The 18,079-nt window shown below is 39.1% G+C and overlaps 1 protein-coding gene and 1 long non-coding RNA gene across 3 annotated transcripts; both read right to left on the reverse strand.

Annotated features, from left to right (window-relative positions):
• Window positions 1-1,364: 1,364 nt before the first annotated feature.
• On the reverse strand, window positions 1,365-6,119 carry LOC110964568 (uncharacterized). 2 transcript variants are annotated; one of them, XR_007943634.1, is made up of 4 exons: window positions 5,955-6,119; window positions 4,647-5,404; window positions 2,014-4,313; window positions 1,365-1,930 (listed from the first exon to the last, which is right to left on the reverse strand). It is a non-coding gene; the product is annotated as an uncharacterized LOC110964568 (long non-coding RNA). The 2 variants fall into 2 exon arrangements; XR_007943633.1 differs by having other exon boundaries at window positions 1,365-4,313.
• Window positions 6,120-6,904: 785 nt separating this feature from the next.
• Window positions 6,905-17,571, reverse strand: LOC110964572 (troponin I, fast skeletal muscle-like). Its single transcript, XM_022213350.2, has 7 exons — window positions 16,633-17,571; window positions 13,772-13,805; window positions 13,618-13,654; window positions 12,909-13,037; window positions 10,952-11,041; window positions 10,321-10,497; window positions 6,905-7,155 (listed from the first exon to the last, which is right to left on the reverse strand). Exons 1-7 carry the CDS (start codon window positions 16,694-16,696, stop codon window positions 7,060-7,062), a joined length of 627 nt encoding a protein of 208 aa, XP_022069042.2. The 5' UTR covers window positions 16,697-17,571; the 3' UTR covers window positions 6,905-7,059.
• Window positions 17,572-18,079: the final 508 nt, after the last annotated feature.

The raw sequence follows: 18,079 nt of genomic DNA on the forward strand, positions 1-18,079 counted from the left end.
GCTTGTAACGTAAAGTTGGAATCCTTTGCTTTTTTTACTCGATGCGGCTCTTGTCGATGCTTGAATAAAACGACTTGCGTCGTTAATCGTTATTATGGGCAGATCCTGGAGCGAGCCTCTGAAGAACGCCATAGCTACTCTGCAGCTGCACGAGTGACCGGAAGTGTTTACGCTGTCTGAGAATCTAGCGGAAGTACGTCAGTCTAGCTCGGGCATATACCCTATTGTGTCCCACCAGTGGCGTGATCATGGATGTGTCCAGGCAGCAGCTGACCTCTGCCTCGTAATTAGCCTTAAGACCAGCTATAAAGATAAACATAGATATTATCATTATCATCAACATATGGTGCATGTGTTTAACCTTTAAGCTATGTAGGGATGCAAATGTAGTCGAAGCTAAGTAGCTAAGCTAATGCTAACACGTTCAGTGTTCAGAATCAAAACATCTCTAAAAATTACCTGTTTTCTCAAACGTAGTCGCCGTTCCCTGTGACAACCATGAAGACAGATAGATAATCACAGAAGAGCTCATCTGAAGAGCAAATGTCCAATAAGGTTCCTGTTTTTGTTTGCCATGTCCTTCCAGGGCTCAGTAGGAAAAGTCTGAATATATGGAATGAAACTTTGAATAGATGGAATGAAAATCTGAACATTCTATATTCCGACTTTCATTCCATATATTCCGACTTTCATTCAATATATATCGACTTTCATTATATATATATCGACTTTCATTATATATATATATATATCGACTTTCATTATATATATATATATCTCAACTTTCATTATATATATATCAACTTTCATGATATATATATCTCAACTTTCATTATATATATATATATCAACTTTCATTATATATATCAACTTTCATTATATATATATCAAGTTTCATTATATATATATCGACTTTCATTATATATATATCGACTTTCATTCAATATATAATTTCCTAAATGGCATATGGCATGCCATATATATATATATATATATATATATATATATATATACATATATATATATATATATACATATATATATATACATATAAAAGACACAAGAGCCTTTTTTTTGTCTTATGGCCCCTTCACACCACAGACCTTGTAACTGTAAGTAGGCAATACTCCAAAGATTTATCCAAATGGTAGTTTAAGTGTACTGAAACATATCACTGATCTAGGATGAAGAGGATGAAACTGTGTCTGCTGCCTTTACAGAGGGGGATCCAGAAAAGCATATTGAGGTATGTTACTGATAGTTCTCTTCCCATTCACATTTCTTAACATGCTCTTGGAATGTAGAGTGTGACATTCAGGCTCCACTGAAGTATTGCACATTCTTGTCCCTTTTAACAGAGCATGGCTGGACAGCAGCAGGATGGTCCCTCAACTTCCACTGCACAGACTGACACAGTGAGATGGACGTTCAGGAAACACCAGAGGTTCATTCTGTGGAATTCATGTGCAACTGCATAATTTAATATCCTCTATGTATTCCCAGTTATCAGTAAAACGAATTTACAAACTGCATTTGCTGAGAAAAAAAAAAAAAAAAAAACAGATTAGGAGGGCAGATCTGGAAATTGAAATACTGGAGCACAAGTTAGAGGTGGGTGATGGTCACAGGTGAATTATGTTAACTACTGGAACATTAACTGAACTGTCTCTTTTATTTGTAGGAGATAAAGAAGACCAAATGAAATGTGTATCATGTCTTTATTTGCTGATGATGGTGACTTAAACTCTAAAGTGATTATTGCATACGGTGTCTCTGACTGCTCTGCTGTCCTGGATAGCTGCAGGTGGATGGGGTCATCATCTGGGTCTTCAGTTTGTAGGTCAGTGTGTTCCTCTCCTCAGGGTATGAGGTCATCAGCCTGGGTTGGCATGGTAACCCCTGTCACCCAGCAGAAGGCCATCAAACTCTCCTGTAACGTATAGTGGATACATCAGAGCATATTAAAGGAGGGAGACAAGAGAATTCTATTGTGAAAATCTTTAGGCTGCTGACCATGCTGCAGTCTGTTGCTCAGGTTAGACTCTCCATAAATCCTGGAGTCATGAACAGATCTAGACCACGTGGCCTCTACATTAGAAATGATGTATGCAGCATCACATATGATCTGGGCAGTGCAGAGAATGACAGATGTTGAACTATGATGCAGTCTTTAACATTTAGAAACAGTAGTCAGTCTACCTGTAGCCTACCTGCACATTTATGCTGTGAATGGACTTCCTATTCATGATGTGAGGGAGCTGTGATGGGGATGTGTGTGCATCTATGCAGCCAATCACACTGGGAAATCCTAAAAGAAATTAAAATGACTAATCCCAGTCTCAGGTTGCAGCACAATGTCATTAACAGAATATGATTTAAAATGAATTTAACAGATCTCTACATCATGCAATTGCAATCCTGTGGAACTCCTCCTTGATGCTCTGACAGGTTTGTGTCCAGGAAAACCACAATGATGAGTAAAAGTCGTTTCAGGACCAGGAAAACTTTTCTGACTGTCCTGCATACAGTTGTCTTACTTAAGTGCTCTGCATCTCCGACATCATATAAAAACTTCCATTTGCAAAGAACCGCAGCGCAACACACAATATCTGCTGGATGTGAGAGCATGACTGTGGCTGGTAATGTAAATGTAAGGACGGATTAGGTTGTTTATGTAGATTATGGACTTGAAACGATTACGAAACGGTACTGCTCAAAAAGATAATTGTCCAGAAATGCGAGAACATTTATGCGCGGTCTGATAATCTACCGATGAATATTTAATTATCTGTGCAGTAATGCTGCTCCTTTATCCACTGGATCGTTAATAAATGCTGTTCTACGCCAAAACTCGCCCGCTTACTGACTGAATAAATGAGGAAATGAAACAGCGTGTGTGGCTGAAAGAGGGCGGAGACGGAGAGAAACTCGAGGTTTTCTCAGATAAACCTGCTGGCGACCAGATTAGAGTCATAGAGTCTGTTACTGCAGTAACTGGCCGAGAGTTTAAGTTACCCCTCTTTGTGAAACAGGCTAGAGTTACCCTGCATTCCCTGGTTAGAGTTACCTTGCTTCGTGAAACGGAAAACTCTGAGTTTCCCTCATTTCAGGGTTAAGAAAGTCAGAGTTTTCAGTGAACCTGCTTCATGAAACAGGCCCCTGGTCTAAATATAAGAGCCTTATTGCACTTTGGGGAACCCTGCTCAGTGCAATCATTGAACAATACCATATTGATATGCAATAATGTACAAAACAAGTGCATATATGCAATAACAAAATAAAACAAAGTGCAATCTCTGGTGCATGAAAAAATTAGGTCACAAAAAATAATGATCCAATCCTATCTCCTGTCCCTTCTCCCTCTCTCTCAAAATAATGCATCAGTTTCTGAAAAATTAAATGACAAAAATAGAGGAAACAAAAAATAAACAACAATCAGAGTACAATCAAATCGAAATTATTAATTATCCTCGATCCCCTCTTCCTCAACGTCCATGCCCTCTCACTCCTCGTCCTCCTCCTCTATCTCCCTCTCTCTTTCGTCCCTCTCAAACGCGCCACTCCAGATGTGATGGTTGTGGCACAAGAAGACCAATGCCTTCAAGTTTTCATTGGTTGTTGACCTCCTTCTGTTGCTCAACACCAACTTGTAGATACTGTTGCTCCTTTCAGCATCTGCTGAGTTAGAGACAGCATCTTTGTATCTTCGTGCCAAGACAGAAAGAGCAGGAAGTCTATCCTGAGGGCCATCCCAGAAAAGATCCAGATCTACCACGCCAGATTGTGCAGCTCTGAGTGCTGCTGGACCCAGGGCTGTGATGTACAAGGTAAACTCATCATTTGGCACATGCGAGAAACCTGGAATGGCCTTGTAGCTTTCTACAGAATTGTCTAGGAATACAATGTTACAGGGATCAAACACCCTGACCTCCTGGAGAAACCCTATGGCTGGCTGCCCATCTGACATATACTTGCTGAGCTTTTCTTCAGCATTGAAGACATCAAACATTGCCAACTGTTTGGAGGATGGCGGTCTTCATTGGGTGTGATAGGTCAAACCCACAGAAGTATTCGTCGCATACCTCTAACTGCAGCTCTTTGTTGGCTGCAATGACCACCTGCATGTCCTCCAGATAATTGAAGATCTTTGTAGTCACTGGACGTCTACTCTCGAAGATGTCGAGTAGATTGATGATGTTCCTACACTTGTCAGCCATGACATTGATCTGCACATTCAGGGATTGAGCCAGGTTAGGGTTCTGAAGCATCTCGTGGAGTTTCTCCATAGACTGTGGTACACTTCTGCCACACACCTGAGAATGAAAACCACACAAAGAGAAAGAAAAGAGAAAGAAAGTAGTTAGGTCAAATATACAGTACAGTAAGTCAGTGGTTTTCAAAGTAAATTCCTGGGACTCTGCAGGTTTCTTAAGGGGGTCTAAATTGACCTCTTACAAGTCTGTAACTCTGAGGGGAGACCTTGAAATCTAAGAGTTTTAGAAGAACTTTAGTAAGTGTTAACTGTTACTACATTTTTTTTACTTTGATATCATTTAACTTGTTCATGTTTGTGTTAACAGATGTAAGAAGCCTAATTGGTATAGAAAGGGATAATTACTGTTATGTGAAGTCACATATTTATCTACCTGTGTTTCCATCTCGATGAACTCCTTGTAGAGTCCAAAGTACTCCCTGTGGTATTGTACAGCAAAGAACCAGGCGTTCCATCGTGTTGCACAGGGGTTTGGAGGCATGGTCACCTTTTTTCTTGGCAGCTTGTTTGCCATGAAGGAGAGGTATCGTCTCTTGCGTGATCCAGCATTGAAGAACATCTGGGAGAAGCTCACCATGAAGCGGTTCAACTGATCAAAAGGTTTGCGGAAGGCATTTCCAATGAAGCTCATTATGTGTGCCAGGCATGTGATGTGCAGTGAGTTGGGGTACAGTGCCTGCAGAGCAGATTTGAATGCCTTCTTCATATAGGCTGCATTATCTGTGTCAAACACAATAACATCTTCATTTGGAATGCCGTAATCTTGTAGGCATTTCACAACAGCCATAGATACAGTGAATGATTGCACTCTTCGAGAAACACAGTGTCTGCAAGGTAGGCCAAAATGCGACCAGAATTATCCTTTACAAGTGGTGCAAGCAGGATGTTCAGCACACATCGCCCCTCTACATCTGGAGTCTCATCAAATACAACAGCAACAGGTTTTCCAGCCAACTCTTCTTTTTGCTTCTCGTATACTGCTCCTAAGTAATGATCTTGCAGCTGGTGAAATCCTGGAATGGCTCCGCCATTGATTACGCTTTCATTCTGGAATTTTCTCATCACTGGATGGTCGCTCTTAGAGAGTGGAATGTTTACCGCAGTGCATGTGGCAACCCAGGACTCACAAATCTGTAAACAAACAAAACATTTTTTTTACTATTGGGCTGTATTATGTATTCTCTCAATTTTTATTTCTCTCTCATTGTCTCCATCTCACTCCCTCTCTTCTGTCTCTTTCTCAATCCCTTTCTATGTCATCCTTTCTCTCCCTCACTTTCTATCTCTCATCCTCTCTCCCTTCCCCACTCTCGCTTTATTTTCCTCTATCCACATCTTACTCCTTCTCTTTTCAATCTCTTCCCCCTCTCTTTTTTGCATCCTCTCTCCCTCACTTTCACCCTTTGTCTCTCTTCTCCATCCATCTCGATCTTACACTCTTGCACACACATCCCTTACTGAGGTTAAAACACTTTCCTATTCATTTTTTAAGAAATTGTAATTTGGGTTTAACCACACACACCCCGGTGCGCTCCTTCACTCACACACATACCCACCCCCACAGCGCACTCACTCGTGCACATACACACACACACACACACACACACACACACACACACACACATTCTCCGTCTCATTCAGTTTTCATATTAGTTCGTTATTGGCTTCAATCGTTACTCACCTCGTTTCTCGTTTGCCTCGCAACTGTCTTGGAAGCTGCGTCCATTACTGTAAGTTGTTTGACTCCTTTGTGTTCAGCAAACCTTTTGCTGTGCTTCGTCGTGGAGAAGTGCTGCAACACCGTTGATTTTCTTCGGTGCTCCAGAACGATGTTGCACGGAGTGCGAAAAAGTTTCCCCGGAGTAAATCCGGTCTCTGTCCCCCCCGCTCTGGATTTCCCCGTCTGCTCCTTCCTGCCCGGCCCAGCTCCGGAACTCTGTCCCTGCTGCGTTCAGGCAGCCGCCTGCCCTGTCCCCAGAACTTTCCCTCTGTCCTCGCCTTGGCTCCCAGTCCCTGGACTCGAGTTTGTGAGTCACTCCGTTTGTGTTTAGTTTTAAGCCCATGTCATGGCCTGTTTTTGTTCTTGCTCTAGTTTAGTTTGAAGCCCTGTTTAATTTATTAGTTTACTCCCTGTATGGAGTTTGCTTTGCTTTAGCTTTTGGTTTTGTTTGTTAAATCTTTGTTCAAAGTATCCGCCTGCCTCTGTGTGCCTGCTTTTGGGTTCAACAACCCAGCATCCTAATAATTCCCAAAGTTTTCAAACACGTGCCTGACAAGTCTAGGTCTCAGATGTTTAGCAAATCAAGGTTTTTAACATTTTAAGATTCTGTTGTTCTGTTTATACACTAAGAACTCCAAATTAACAGTTTTTCCAAGGCAGTTTTTAATTTCAGCCATTAAATCTCAGCTGAATCAGGTACCATGTTGAGCTAGGACTCACAAGAATCATCTCTGAGGAATTTAAATTGGAATTTCTAACTAATTACAGTGTCATTACCAAAAAGATTATGGTTTATATGTTTGTATTTTATATTCTGTATGTATTGATGTTAGACAACTGTTAAACTGAAAACTATTGTTTTTGATCAATCTTACAAAAGCTGTGATATTCCAATAAGCAAGACAAAAAAGGTCATTCAGCACATGCTGCTAATTTTTTTTATTCAAGTGTAGTTTCTACAGCTTACAAGGTGGTTCAAAAATGAATCTGTCCAATCTAAACAGGAGTTAAACCAGTAAAATCTAGTCAATGACAGAGACTTAAAAAAAATGTTGCTGGTGCTTGTTCAAGCCTCAGCCTCAAACATCTTCTTCCTTCCATCCATGCCAGATTTGTCTTCAATGTTTTTGCGCCAGTCACCGACATCACGGAGTTCCTTATCCTGGAATACCACACAATCACAGCACAGTCAGGAAATTTCATGAAACTACATCATTAAATCAGGGATTCTGAAATATCAGCTGAGCCAAAATCTCAAGTACATAATAATTGGTCTGGTAATCCTACTTTCCTTTGAGTGAGGACATAGCAGAGCCTAGTTTTCATTTTAAAAAAATCAAAATTAGAAGCACAGTAAGACGCATGTTGATGAACTGCCAGAAAACAGAAGTATAATAATAGTTAATAATGATTTTAGCTGTATTTTTATTTTTTATTTATTTATTTATTTTTTTATTACAAGGGTGTCAAAATAATTTTAGTTCAGGGGCCACATTCAACCCAATCTGATTTTACCGGTCCAATTCCTGACCGGTAAAATCAGAGGATAATAACGTATAAATAAATAACCACAACTCCTAATTCTTCCATTTTTTAGTGCAAAAAAAGTGCATTCTGAAATGTTAACATTAAATGAACTTTATAAGATAAGATAAGATAAGATAAGATAAGATAAGATAAGATAAGATAAGATAGCTTTATTGTCATCGTGCACAGTGTACAATGGAATTCTGGATGACTTTCTCCCTTTTAAACATAAAAGATAAATAAGTTAAGAAAATAAAATAAGAATAAAAAATAGCTAAATAGTAGAGTAAAACACGTAAATAGAAATCTTTACAAAAAATGCACAAAAACTGTGTACATACTTGGCAGCATATAACAAAAGAGCAGAGCCTTGAAAAACCGATACAGTGGCAGGCACAAAACATTTAGTCACAGGTATCTGGAAGTGAGCAATAATATTTAACTTTATGATCAAAACAACTTGTCAAATTCTGCAAATTATTCAAAATTTACAATTTTACAAATTTACAATGTGCAGTTAATGTCTTCTCTGTAATTTTTTTACACTTTGAAAAGTGAGTCAGGGGGCGCCTGTATAGCTCAATGGGTTAAGCAGGCGAATCATGTATAGTGGCTGGTCTCCGACGCAGCGGCCCAGGTTTGATTCCTGCTCGCGGCCCTTTGCTGCATGTCTTCCCCCAACTCTTCTCTCCTATCCAATAAAGCCAAAAAATAATAATATAATAAAGACAAAAAGTGGGTTGGATTGGACCCTTTGGCGGGCCAGATTTGGCCCACGGGCTGTATGTTTGATAGATTTATTATAGGATTTTTGGAAATATGACAGAATGTGCTGGGATACATATAGCAATTTGAGCTATCAGTTTGGTGATGCAGAAAGCTATGCTAAAACATACATGAAGCAATGCTAAATTTAAAACAAAATGATGACATTGAATAGATATTAACATCACTGATAATTTTGTAAGTAGTTCATCATGTGGTTTTATTTGCCATGTGCTACACTTTGCTGCAATAAATACTTCATCATCACTTCAACCAAGAAGAATGGATGTGAATTGGGACACAATGTGTGTCTGTTGGGCGCTAAGGGTTAAAAGAATATGATAGGAGGACTGCTGTATTCAGAATCCAAACCTAGCAGATTTGTAAGTTGTAAGTTGCTTGTCTGTTTCTGTTTGTGAAATGTACGTTAAGTAAAGTGGAATAGAAAAATACTTTTTAAAGTTATTTTTTGGGCCTTTTTTGTATAGGACATTGGAGAGTGAGAGACAGGAAATGTGGGTAGAAGAGTGGGGAAATTAGATGCAGCAAACGGCCATGGGCTGGATTCGAACCCATGACCGCTGTGTAGGGGACTATAGCCCCTGTTTATGGGTCACTCGCACCTGGGATGAAGACTTTTAACATGAATATAATATAGCCAGTGATAATGACAGCAGGTGAAAAGAAAAAACAAAACAGAAAATGAGAAAGATCATAGCTTTATGGCCACTTTGTTATGTACTTTACTTTATCCATGGGACACTACCTGCTACCTCAAACATCACTAGTTGATTCAGTCAAGCACACAGATTTACTACACTCCTGACTATTTTCTTTGTACATTCTATCCCTGGGGTGTATTTTCAACAAATATCGCATTTCCTGCCAGTGTTTTGTAGACGATGTTGAGATTTGCTTGTCCATCAGACCCAAAACTGCAGGTTCATTGCAGCTATTACTAAACTGCCTAGAGGGTCTGAAATCATGGGTGGATAATAACTTTCTTTGTCTCAACGCAACCAAGACTGAGACTGTTGTTTTTAGTTATCGAGACTAATTAGTTGACTGTGTCAGTGCTCTTGGCCCTCTGGATGTCTACAATCGACCATCTTCAAAAAATCTCATAGTAATTTTTGACAGTGCTTCTTTCAGTTGAGGCTGTTGGCCAAAGTAAAGTCCTATTTGTCTCACAGTGAATTTGAGAGAGTAATACATGCCTTTATCATATCGAGGATAGACTACTGCAACTCTCTAAATGCAGGTCTTGATCAGATGTCTCTTTGTCAGCTCGAACTAGTATAAAATGCTGTTGTCTGGTTTCTAATAAGGACAAAGAAACAGGACCACATCACTCCAATTGTAGCCCTACTCCACTGGCTTCCTGTCTGGTTCAGAAGTATTTTTAAGATTTAAATGGGTTGACAGCTTCTTATTTCTTATTTATCTGAGCTTTTACATGTCAATGCTCCAGTTTTAGCGCTGGTTGTATTTATATAGCGCTTTTTTTATCCAAAGCGCTTTACATGATACATCACATTCACCAAACGCAGGAGCTGCCATGCAAGGCGCTAACCACAAGCCATCAGGAGCAATTAGGGGTTAGGTGTCTTGCTCAGAGACACTTTGACATGAGCACAACAGGCCGGGGGATCGAACCGCAACCCTCCGGTTGCGAGACAGCCACTCTACCCACTGACCTATGCCGCCCCATGGCACTCAAAGTTCCCAGAGCCAGACTCAGAAGCAGAGGCCACCAGTCCTTTTCTGTGTCTGTACACAGTCTGTGGAATCATTTACCTGTTCAAATTAAAACCGCTTGGTCTCTTGATACGTTCAAGTGCGTACTGAAGACACATTTGCACTCTCTGGCTTTTAATTGAATTCAGTATATGGCATTATTTATTTCGCTCTGCATGTTTCCTCACAGATTATGTTGTGTATCTAATTTGAGCCTGTAAAGCACTTTGGTCAACCTGAGTTGTTTTTGAATGTGCGATATAAATAAAGTTGACTTGACAATATAGGTATAACTCACCTCCTCTTTCACCTCCTTCTTGACCTGCTTCAGGTTGGCCCTCAGGTCCAGGTTTACTGTGTGTTTGGAGCCCAACAGAGCTTTGAGCATGGCATCAGCGGACATACGTACTTTCTTCAGGACAGGTTTCTTGAATTTCCCCATCAAGTCCTGAACTTTGATCTTCAGGTCATCGATCTGGGAAAGTGGAATGCGGGAGCCACAATGAAAGTTTACAGCAAACAACTCCAGCCCAATTTGACTGATAGTCGAGAGGAAAGAGATATTTACAGCTGAATAAAAATACAAACTGAAAAGAGAATATTGCAGGATTTAACTCTCATTTGGATTTGGAATACGAAAGTGGAGCAAAACATGTCTCTTATATGTGTTCTTATAGCCTTACCAGTTTAAAATGAAGCTAAAATTGTTTGTCCTGGCAGTGGAAGTACAGTAACAGTTCTGGGGACAGCAGTGTATTTTGAATCATTCTATAAACAGTTAAGCAAAGGTTAACATGATACACTGACTGCCCGTGGGAGATTAAAATAAATAAATAAAGCCAGTTACATCAGATTAAACAATGTTTGAAAGCACTGCTTGAGTTCATAATGACAAATCCCCTGAGGCTTCTACATGGATTATCTTCTACCTCCTTGTTGGCTTTGATGACTTTCATCTCCAGGTCATATCGCTCCTCATCGATGGCATCGATTTTGTGATGAATCTCCCTGCACAGCTCCTGAACACAGACACAAATGTGTGGTTAAACTGTGAATTATATCTTTGCACTGTGGCCCCTGTAACATCTATTAACCTGAGCTGTGCGTTACCTTACATGCAGGACAGTCCAGTCTATTCAGACTATTGGTGTCACAATAAACAACAATGACCTTGATATGTAAAAAATAACTATTAATATGTTGTATAAACACACATATGATAATATCATATAAAATCCAGTACAATAACTATCTGAATGAGTCTCCATAGGAACAACATACATTACAGTTGTGGCTATACACTCTGTCTCCACCTACATTTGTATTTTTTGTTAAAGTCACCAAAAAAGGAGACAAAACATTCAGTACACAAATATGAATTTTACTGATATTTTTTTTTTTTTAAAAAGTTTTATAGATATAATTATACTGTTACCTTGAAAATCTGATATTGAGAGCCCCAATTTGGACAAATACACTACCGTTCAAAAGTTTGGCGTCATTTAGAAATTACCTTATTTTCACAAGAAAACCTTTTTTTTTTTCAATGAAGATAACATTACATTATTCAGAAATACAGACTACACATTGTTAATGTGGTAAATGACTATTCTAACTGGACACGGCTGATCTTTAATGAAATACCTACATAGGGGTACAGGGGCCTATTTCCAGCAACCATCTCTGCCTGTAATCTAATGATACATCGTGTTAGCTAATGGTTTTGAAAGGCTAACTGATGATTAGAAAACAGTTGTACAATCATGCTAGCACATGAATTTCATGGAAAACATGAAATTGTCTGGATGATGCCAAATTTTTGAACATCAGTGTACATATATTTTTGTTCTTCATGTGCTTCAGCAAATACTAATAGCAATAAAGTATTGGATACAACATTAGATTATCCAATTTAATTTATAGATGGAGCCTTTTCAACACATTATGGTCAAATAAAAAAGGTTTCACATGTTATTGGGCACTTTGCTACATAATGTTTCTTGGGGACCTGTGAGCCTTATATACACAGAAGAGGTATTTCAGAAGAGCTAATGCCAGAGATAATTCAGAGTTGAGACATGAAGGAAGGACATCAATATGAGGAATAAAGACATGCAAGTGAAGAAAAATAAAGCAAAAATGATCAGAGAGATATCAGGGCATGTTTAGAGTGTACTCCAAAAAACTCATTGGTAAACTAAAAGTATGATGGATGAGTGGACAGCTATTTTTGTGGTGAAGAAAAACTCCTTTATAGATGCACATAAAGTCCAAAATGTATTCTTCATGATGGTGGGCGGCATATTTCCTTATCAATACAAGACTTCCTGAACCTCAGAGGATTTAACACAAGATGCAAACCTTTGATAAACCTTAAAAACAAAAAGACAAGGCTGCCAGTCATGCAAACCTCTAAACAGAAGCTGGTAGGGTTGTGGAACAAAATTGTATGGATTGATGGGACAAACATACTTTCCTGTTCAAAAGTTTGGGGTCCCTCAGGCAATTTCATGTTTTCCATGAAAACTCACACTTTTATTCATGTGTTAACATAATTGCACAAGTGTTTTCTAATCATCAATTAGCCTTTCAACACCGTTAGCTAACACAATGTACCATTAGAACACAGGAGTGATGGTTGCTGGAAATGGGTCTCTGTACCCCTGTGAAAATATTCCACTAAAAATCAGTCGTTTCCAGCTAGAAAAATCATTTACCACAATACTAATGTTACAGAGCCGTATTTTGTCATATGGTAATATTGTGTTTGCAATTTGGAACTGTTTTGTTGTCTGAGAGTGGGTGGTCTGTCTTTGTGTGCATTTTGGTCACTATGTGGTAAAAGGGCTACATCTCTGTGAGATGTAGCTCATCTTTGTGACGGACCTGCAGCTCCTGCATGTTCCTGGGCATTGATGGAGGAGGGCAGCTCTCAGCCATGTACCTCCTCTTTTCCTGCTCCCTCTCCTTCTCTTCCTCCTCTATTAAACCTTTGGCGATGGCCAGCATCAAACTCTGGCGAAAACACAGGAAATGTCACATACTATTCCACACTGAAAATATTTAGACAATTTTCAGTGGCATTTTCATGTGCAGGGCTGCACAGTGGATTGGTGGTTAGCACTTTTGCCTTGCAGGTAGAAGATCCTCAGTTCATGTTCCAGCCTTTTTGGGATCTTTCTGCATGGAGTTGGCATTTTCCTCCTGTGCATGCCTGGGTTTTCTCCAGGTACTTTAGCTTCCTCTCACAGTTCAAAAACATGCTGAGGTTAATTGGTAACTACAAATTATCCGTAGGTGTGAACGTGAGTGTGATTGTTTGTCTCTATGTGTAGCCCTGTGATAGACTGGTGACCTGTCCAGGGTGTCCCCTGCCTTCACGCTAAGTCAGCTGGGATAGACTCCAGTCCCCCATGACCCTAATGAAGATTAAGTGGTGTGTAGATAATGGACGGATGGTCTCTGCGTCCACAGCTTGAATCAGGAATCTTAACGCTGACGAGTGCTGAAACCTTACTATAAAGATTGTTCCTCAATAAACCTGGCTTTATCTTTGTTTTATAAAACACTGTAAAACAAATAAAGGAATCTTTACCTTCAGATGATGCTTGCGACTTGAAGACATCTTTTTCCTGAAAAAATATAACTTGTGAAAACACTTTAAAAAGACAATATATAATTCTACTGAGTTTGTAATGTTTGATGAACTTTCAGGGTTTTATAGAAATATGTGACAGTGAATTACTCACTCCGACATCTTGGCTTTCAAACTCTGTAGAAAAACTAAAAATTTTCCATTTGGGAAAAATAACAGGTGACGGTACAAAGACAAAGAGATGGATAAATGATTATTTATTATAGCCTTTTTTTCTTTATTCAGAATCACAGAAAAGTCATTAGCTAACATCAGGTTGAAGAACATGCACCACCAGAATGCTTCTGTCTGGTCTTGTAGAAATAATAACTGCAGTTAGAGGTAACACAATACCAGCTTTAACATCAACTGTCCCCCATGAGGAAAAGCCTCATGGCTAAATTGGGACAAAGATCTGGGGTCCAGTTGTCCTCCCTTGGGCACCCTTCTCATGAAAAGTCTGTCATCTGGAAGATTATCAGAAAGCATCTGATATCTCCTCTGTTGATACGGATATCTCAGACCTCTGAAAATAGAAGCTGAGCAGAACAATCCAGATCTCTGCATCTAAACAGAAAGTAGACAACTAAAGGCTCTGCTGTTTGCACCAAATAATGTGGATCTAGATTTTTAACAAAACAACAAACGAAAAGACATCTAAATAAATGGCCAACATCGATCCATCAAAAAAAAAAAGACACAATCTGCACTGATCCCATTTCTGCAGGATGATCTTTCTTTACACCTGCTCAAAGTCCTTTAACATCAAGAGGGCTCCTAACCAAAACAGAATCTGACAAACAAGACAAAAAAGATTTATCATTTCAAAGGACTGTGAAAATTTCTGAAATTAAACCAACAAGTGAACTGCACCATCTACACACTAAGATTACTTACAAATTACAAACAAATCCAGCATACTGGTTTTGTGTCCTATTTTACAGGAGACTTTTGTTTTCATTGATGTAATTGTAAACTGGAGTTTTCTTTTCTTTTTATTCACCACATCACAACAAAAGTATTATTATTACTATGAAAAATGTAGGATTAAGACATACACAATGTCTAAGACTTGTCTTCTTTCTGCTCCCTTTCATTTGTGTTTGGTGATTGTTGTATTTACATGAAATATTTTTTATTTGTATTTTTTTTATTTTACAAATGAATGAAATAAAACAAACAAACAAACAAAAAAACAAATGTTTTCAGTATAAAATGCTACACTGATGACTTGCATGGTGTTTCATTGTTTTAATCTAAAGTGCTACATAGCATTCCCACATTTTAGATCTCAGGTCTCAGTTATCCTGAGGGATGACCAAACTTCCTCTGTCATTAAATATCAAATACCTGTGAGGATCCACAGCAGCAAAGACATCTGACTTTTTTCACACAACCAAACACATTTTCATTTGTAATTTTTTGTTTGTTAGTTTGAATTAACCCTTGAAAGCAGAAGTATCATCACCGTGCCAGGCCATCATGGTCCAAATTATATCCATTTCTTTCTATTTCCATTGATAGTGTTGCTTTCTTCTTCATGACTTTTTGTGTTATATGATTGTCTAATTGGCCTAAATAATTATTCACATTTCAGAAAGCTCCCATCACAAAATGTCATCTAGTGGCAATGCAGCCCACAGTTAAACTGAACACAGACAGCACAAACTCTGGAATCATCCAGAATTTTGTTCCTCCTTGGAGGGGATAGAAAACAGATTTTGGATGTCTTACAGTATTCAGACATTATACTATATTTACACTACTATTCAAAAGTTTGGGGTCACTTAGAAATGTCTGTGTTTTTGAAAGAAAAGCAGTTTTTTTTCAATGAAGATAACATGAGATGAATCAGAAATACAGTCTAGACATTATTAATGTGGTAAATGATTATTCTAGCTGGAAACAGCTGATTTTTAATGAAATATCCACATAGAGGTACAGAGGCCTATTTCCAGGAACCATCACTCCTGTGCTACATTGTGTTAGCTAATGGTGTTGAAAGGCTAACTGATGATTAGAAAATCCTTCTACAATTTTGTTAGCACATGAATAAAAGTGTGAGTTTTCATGGAAAACATGAAATTGTCTGGGTGAGCCCAAACTTTTGAACAGTAGTGTATATACTGCTCTCGGTGCAGACGGCTCCTTGGGTGCGTTTCCTCTTCTGGTTCATCTGTGCCCAGCCTTATATTATATTTTAATGTTCATTGCATTAGTGTATGGTTGAGGGCGAGAGGTGGTGTGGGTCTGGTTATAGTGTGACTGTGTTTTTGTGTTATATCTTTGGGTTTGGGGAAGACGGGTTAGCGGGTGGAGCGGGATTGTTTTTAATCTGTGAAGCACTTTGTGTTGCAACTCTGTTTGTATGAAAAGTGCTATATAAATAAAGTTTTATTGATTGATATAGTGATCAACACATATTGCTTTGGAGTCTTGAATGTATGCATGCAAAGTGTGAACATATCTGTATGAAACATAAAGTTTAAGATAATATCATTAAACAAATCCATCACCCAAACAGGTCACATCACATCAAAACAGGTTTTGCATATTACTAAACAATTACAGTGCATTTTGGGGCAACTTTTGGGCCATTCTGGACAATTTTCATTGTCTTTACAACATATTTTTTTTGTAAAAATGACATATTGTCATTTCTGACAGTTTTTGACCTTCAACACATTAAACTCTGATGACACAGCAATAAACTAAGGGACTATCACTTTCCAACACTGGAGTTCATTGACAACACACCTCATCACGCTGTAAAGTCACCACTTCAATCCCCAAATTAACCAGATTAACTCTCAATGATTACTCTTCTATTAAGTTTGTTATTTTCCAACCAAAACAATAATAAAGCTCCTTTACTGTGTGGAACTACACAATGACAGGACCAGAAAGCTTGTATAAGAGCCACATATGTGAAAAGACAATAAAAAATGATAAAGACAATAGAAAGAGATTTCTCACCTTGTGGCTGCAGATGGAAACAGAGGGGAGCGACAGATTTGGGTAGCAGCTCAGTTTCTGGCATTACAAGTTGGTATATATTGCATTCCCCGTGGGCAAAGGAAACCCCAGCTTTCTCTATATGGAAGCTGATTTTCTTACTGGCCAATGGGCTCAGCAGCACCTGAAATATTATCTCTGACCTCTCATGCACCCCTAAAATCTCCTCCCGAACTGACCGTTATAAGTAACACCACCTTTGTTTTGTTGATTGCCTTATTTCTTTCCTAACCCCTAAAAGGAAATAGTTCCTGAGCCTGGAGGTGAAAATGAGCAGAAGTGGAAGCAGGGAGGAGGCGCATCAACAAGACATGACTCAGTACACACAGTATTATCCCACATGAACTCTGGTATCCTTAGTGGATGGAGCAGGGCGGGGCTCTGAAAGACCAGGGGGCAGCAGTGATGAAAGGTGAGGAGGCAGCAGGTGGGAGTGGACGTTCATTCAAGACACACTAAATGTATGCTGTTACGAAGCTGTCAACAGGAGCAGGATAGTTACACAGAGGGAAACATTCTGTAATAAACCCTATAAGGATTATTGATGTGAATTATTGCTTGCTTACATGAAAGAGCTACTTCTTTTAATTCTGTTCACACCAACAACTCTTCTTTTTATCAGTTTACTACAAGCTGGTCACCACAACTTCAGGGTATGTTTGCTCCCAGTCTGCTGTTCCTGGTCTACACTGTTCCCACCTTCTTGGCACAGCTGCAGCTGATAAACTGACTCTGTGTGAAAGCTTACCCTTATGAAGAGAAGAAAGGTCTACAGTTTCATTTACCATTAGATTCTAATTAATTACTCCACCAAGGAACGCAGCAGAGTTATGTGACAATCTGCATTGGTTTGCCTGTCTGTCTGTCTGTTAGCAACATTACTCAAAAATAGGTTTGGATGAAATTTTCAGGGATGACACAAGGATCAAGTGATTAGATTTTGGCAATGATGTGGCCTATTGTCTGGATCGATGGATTTTTCCAAATTTTCAGCTGTTAGAAATGAAACATTGACTGAACAGCCTTGGCGAGTACTCCGCTCTCTGAGTCCTCTTCTATTTATCCACGCCTGACGTGTACGTCAGCGGGGTTACTGCATTTGCTTCGGTATCTGGCTGGCTAGGTAAGTATGTATGTGTGTGTGTGTGTGTGTGTGTATGTCCGTTCAGATATCTCTGCAAGTGCTGAAGTCAGGATAATCAAACTTGGCACTGAAGATTGGTCTAAGGTTCCCTGCTCAGTTGTGGAGTTAGAGGTCAGCAGATCAAGGTCAAGGTCACAGGGGTCACTTAGCACATTTCTTGCATATTGCATCATTTGTATAGGAAGGGATATATGTAGGATGATCAAAATTGATACAGAATATCATGCATGGGCGTGGTTCTGCCATCTACTGAGGGCTTGTCTA

This window comes from Acanthochromis polyacanthus, chromosome 8 (assembly GCF_021347895.1).
Source record: "Acanthochromis polyacanthus isolate Apoly-LR-REF ecotype Palm Island chromosome 8, KAUST_Apoly_ChrSc, whole genome shotgun sequence".
NCBI lineage: Eukaryota > Metazoa > Chordata > Actinopteri > Pomacentridae > Acanthochromis > Acanthochromis polyacanthus.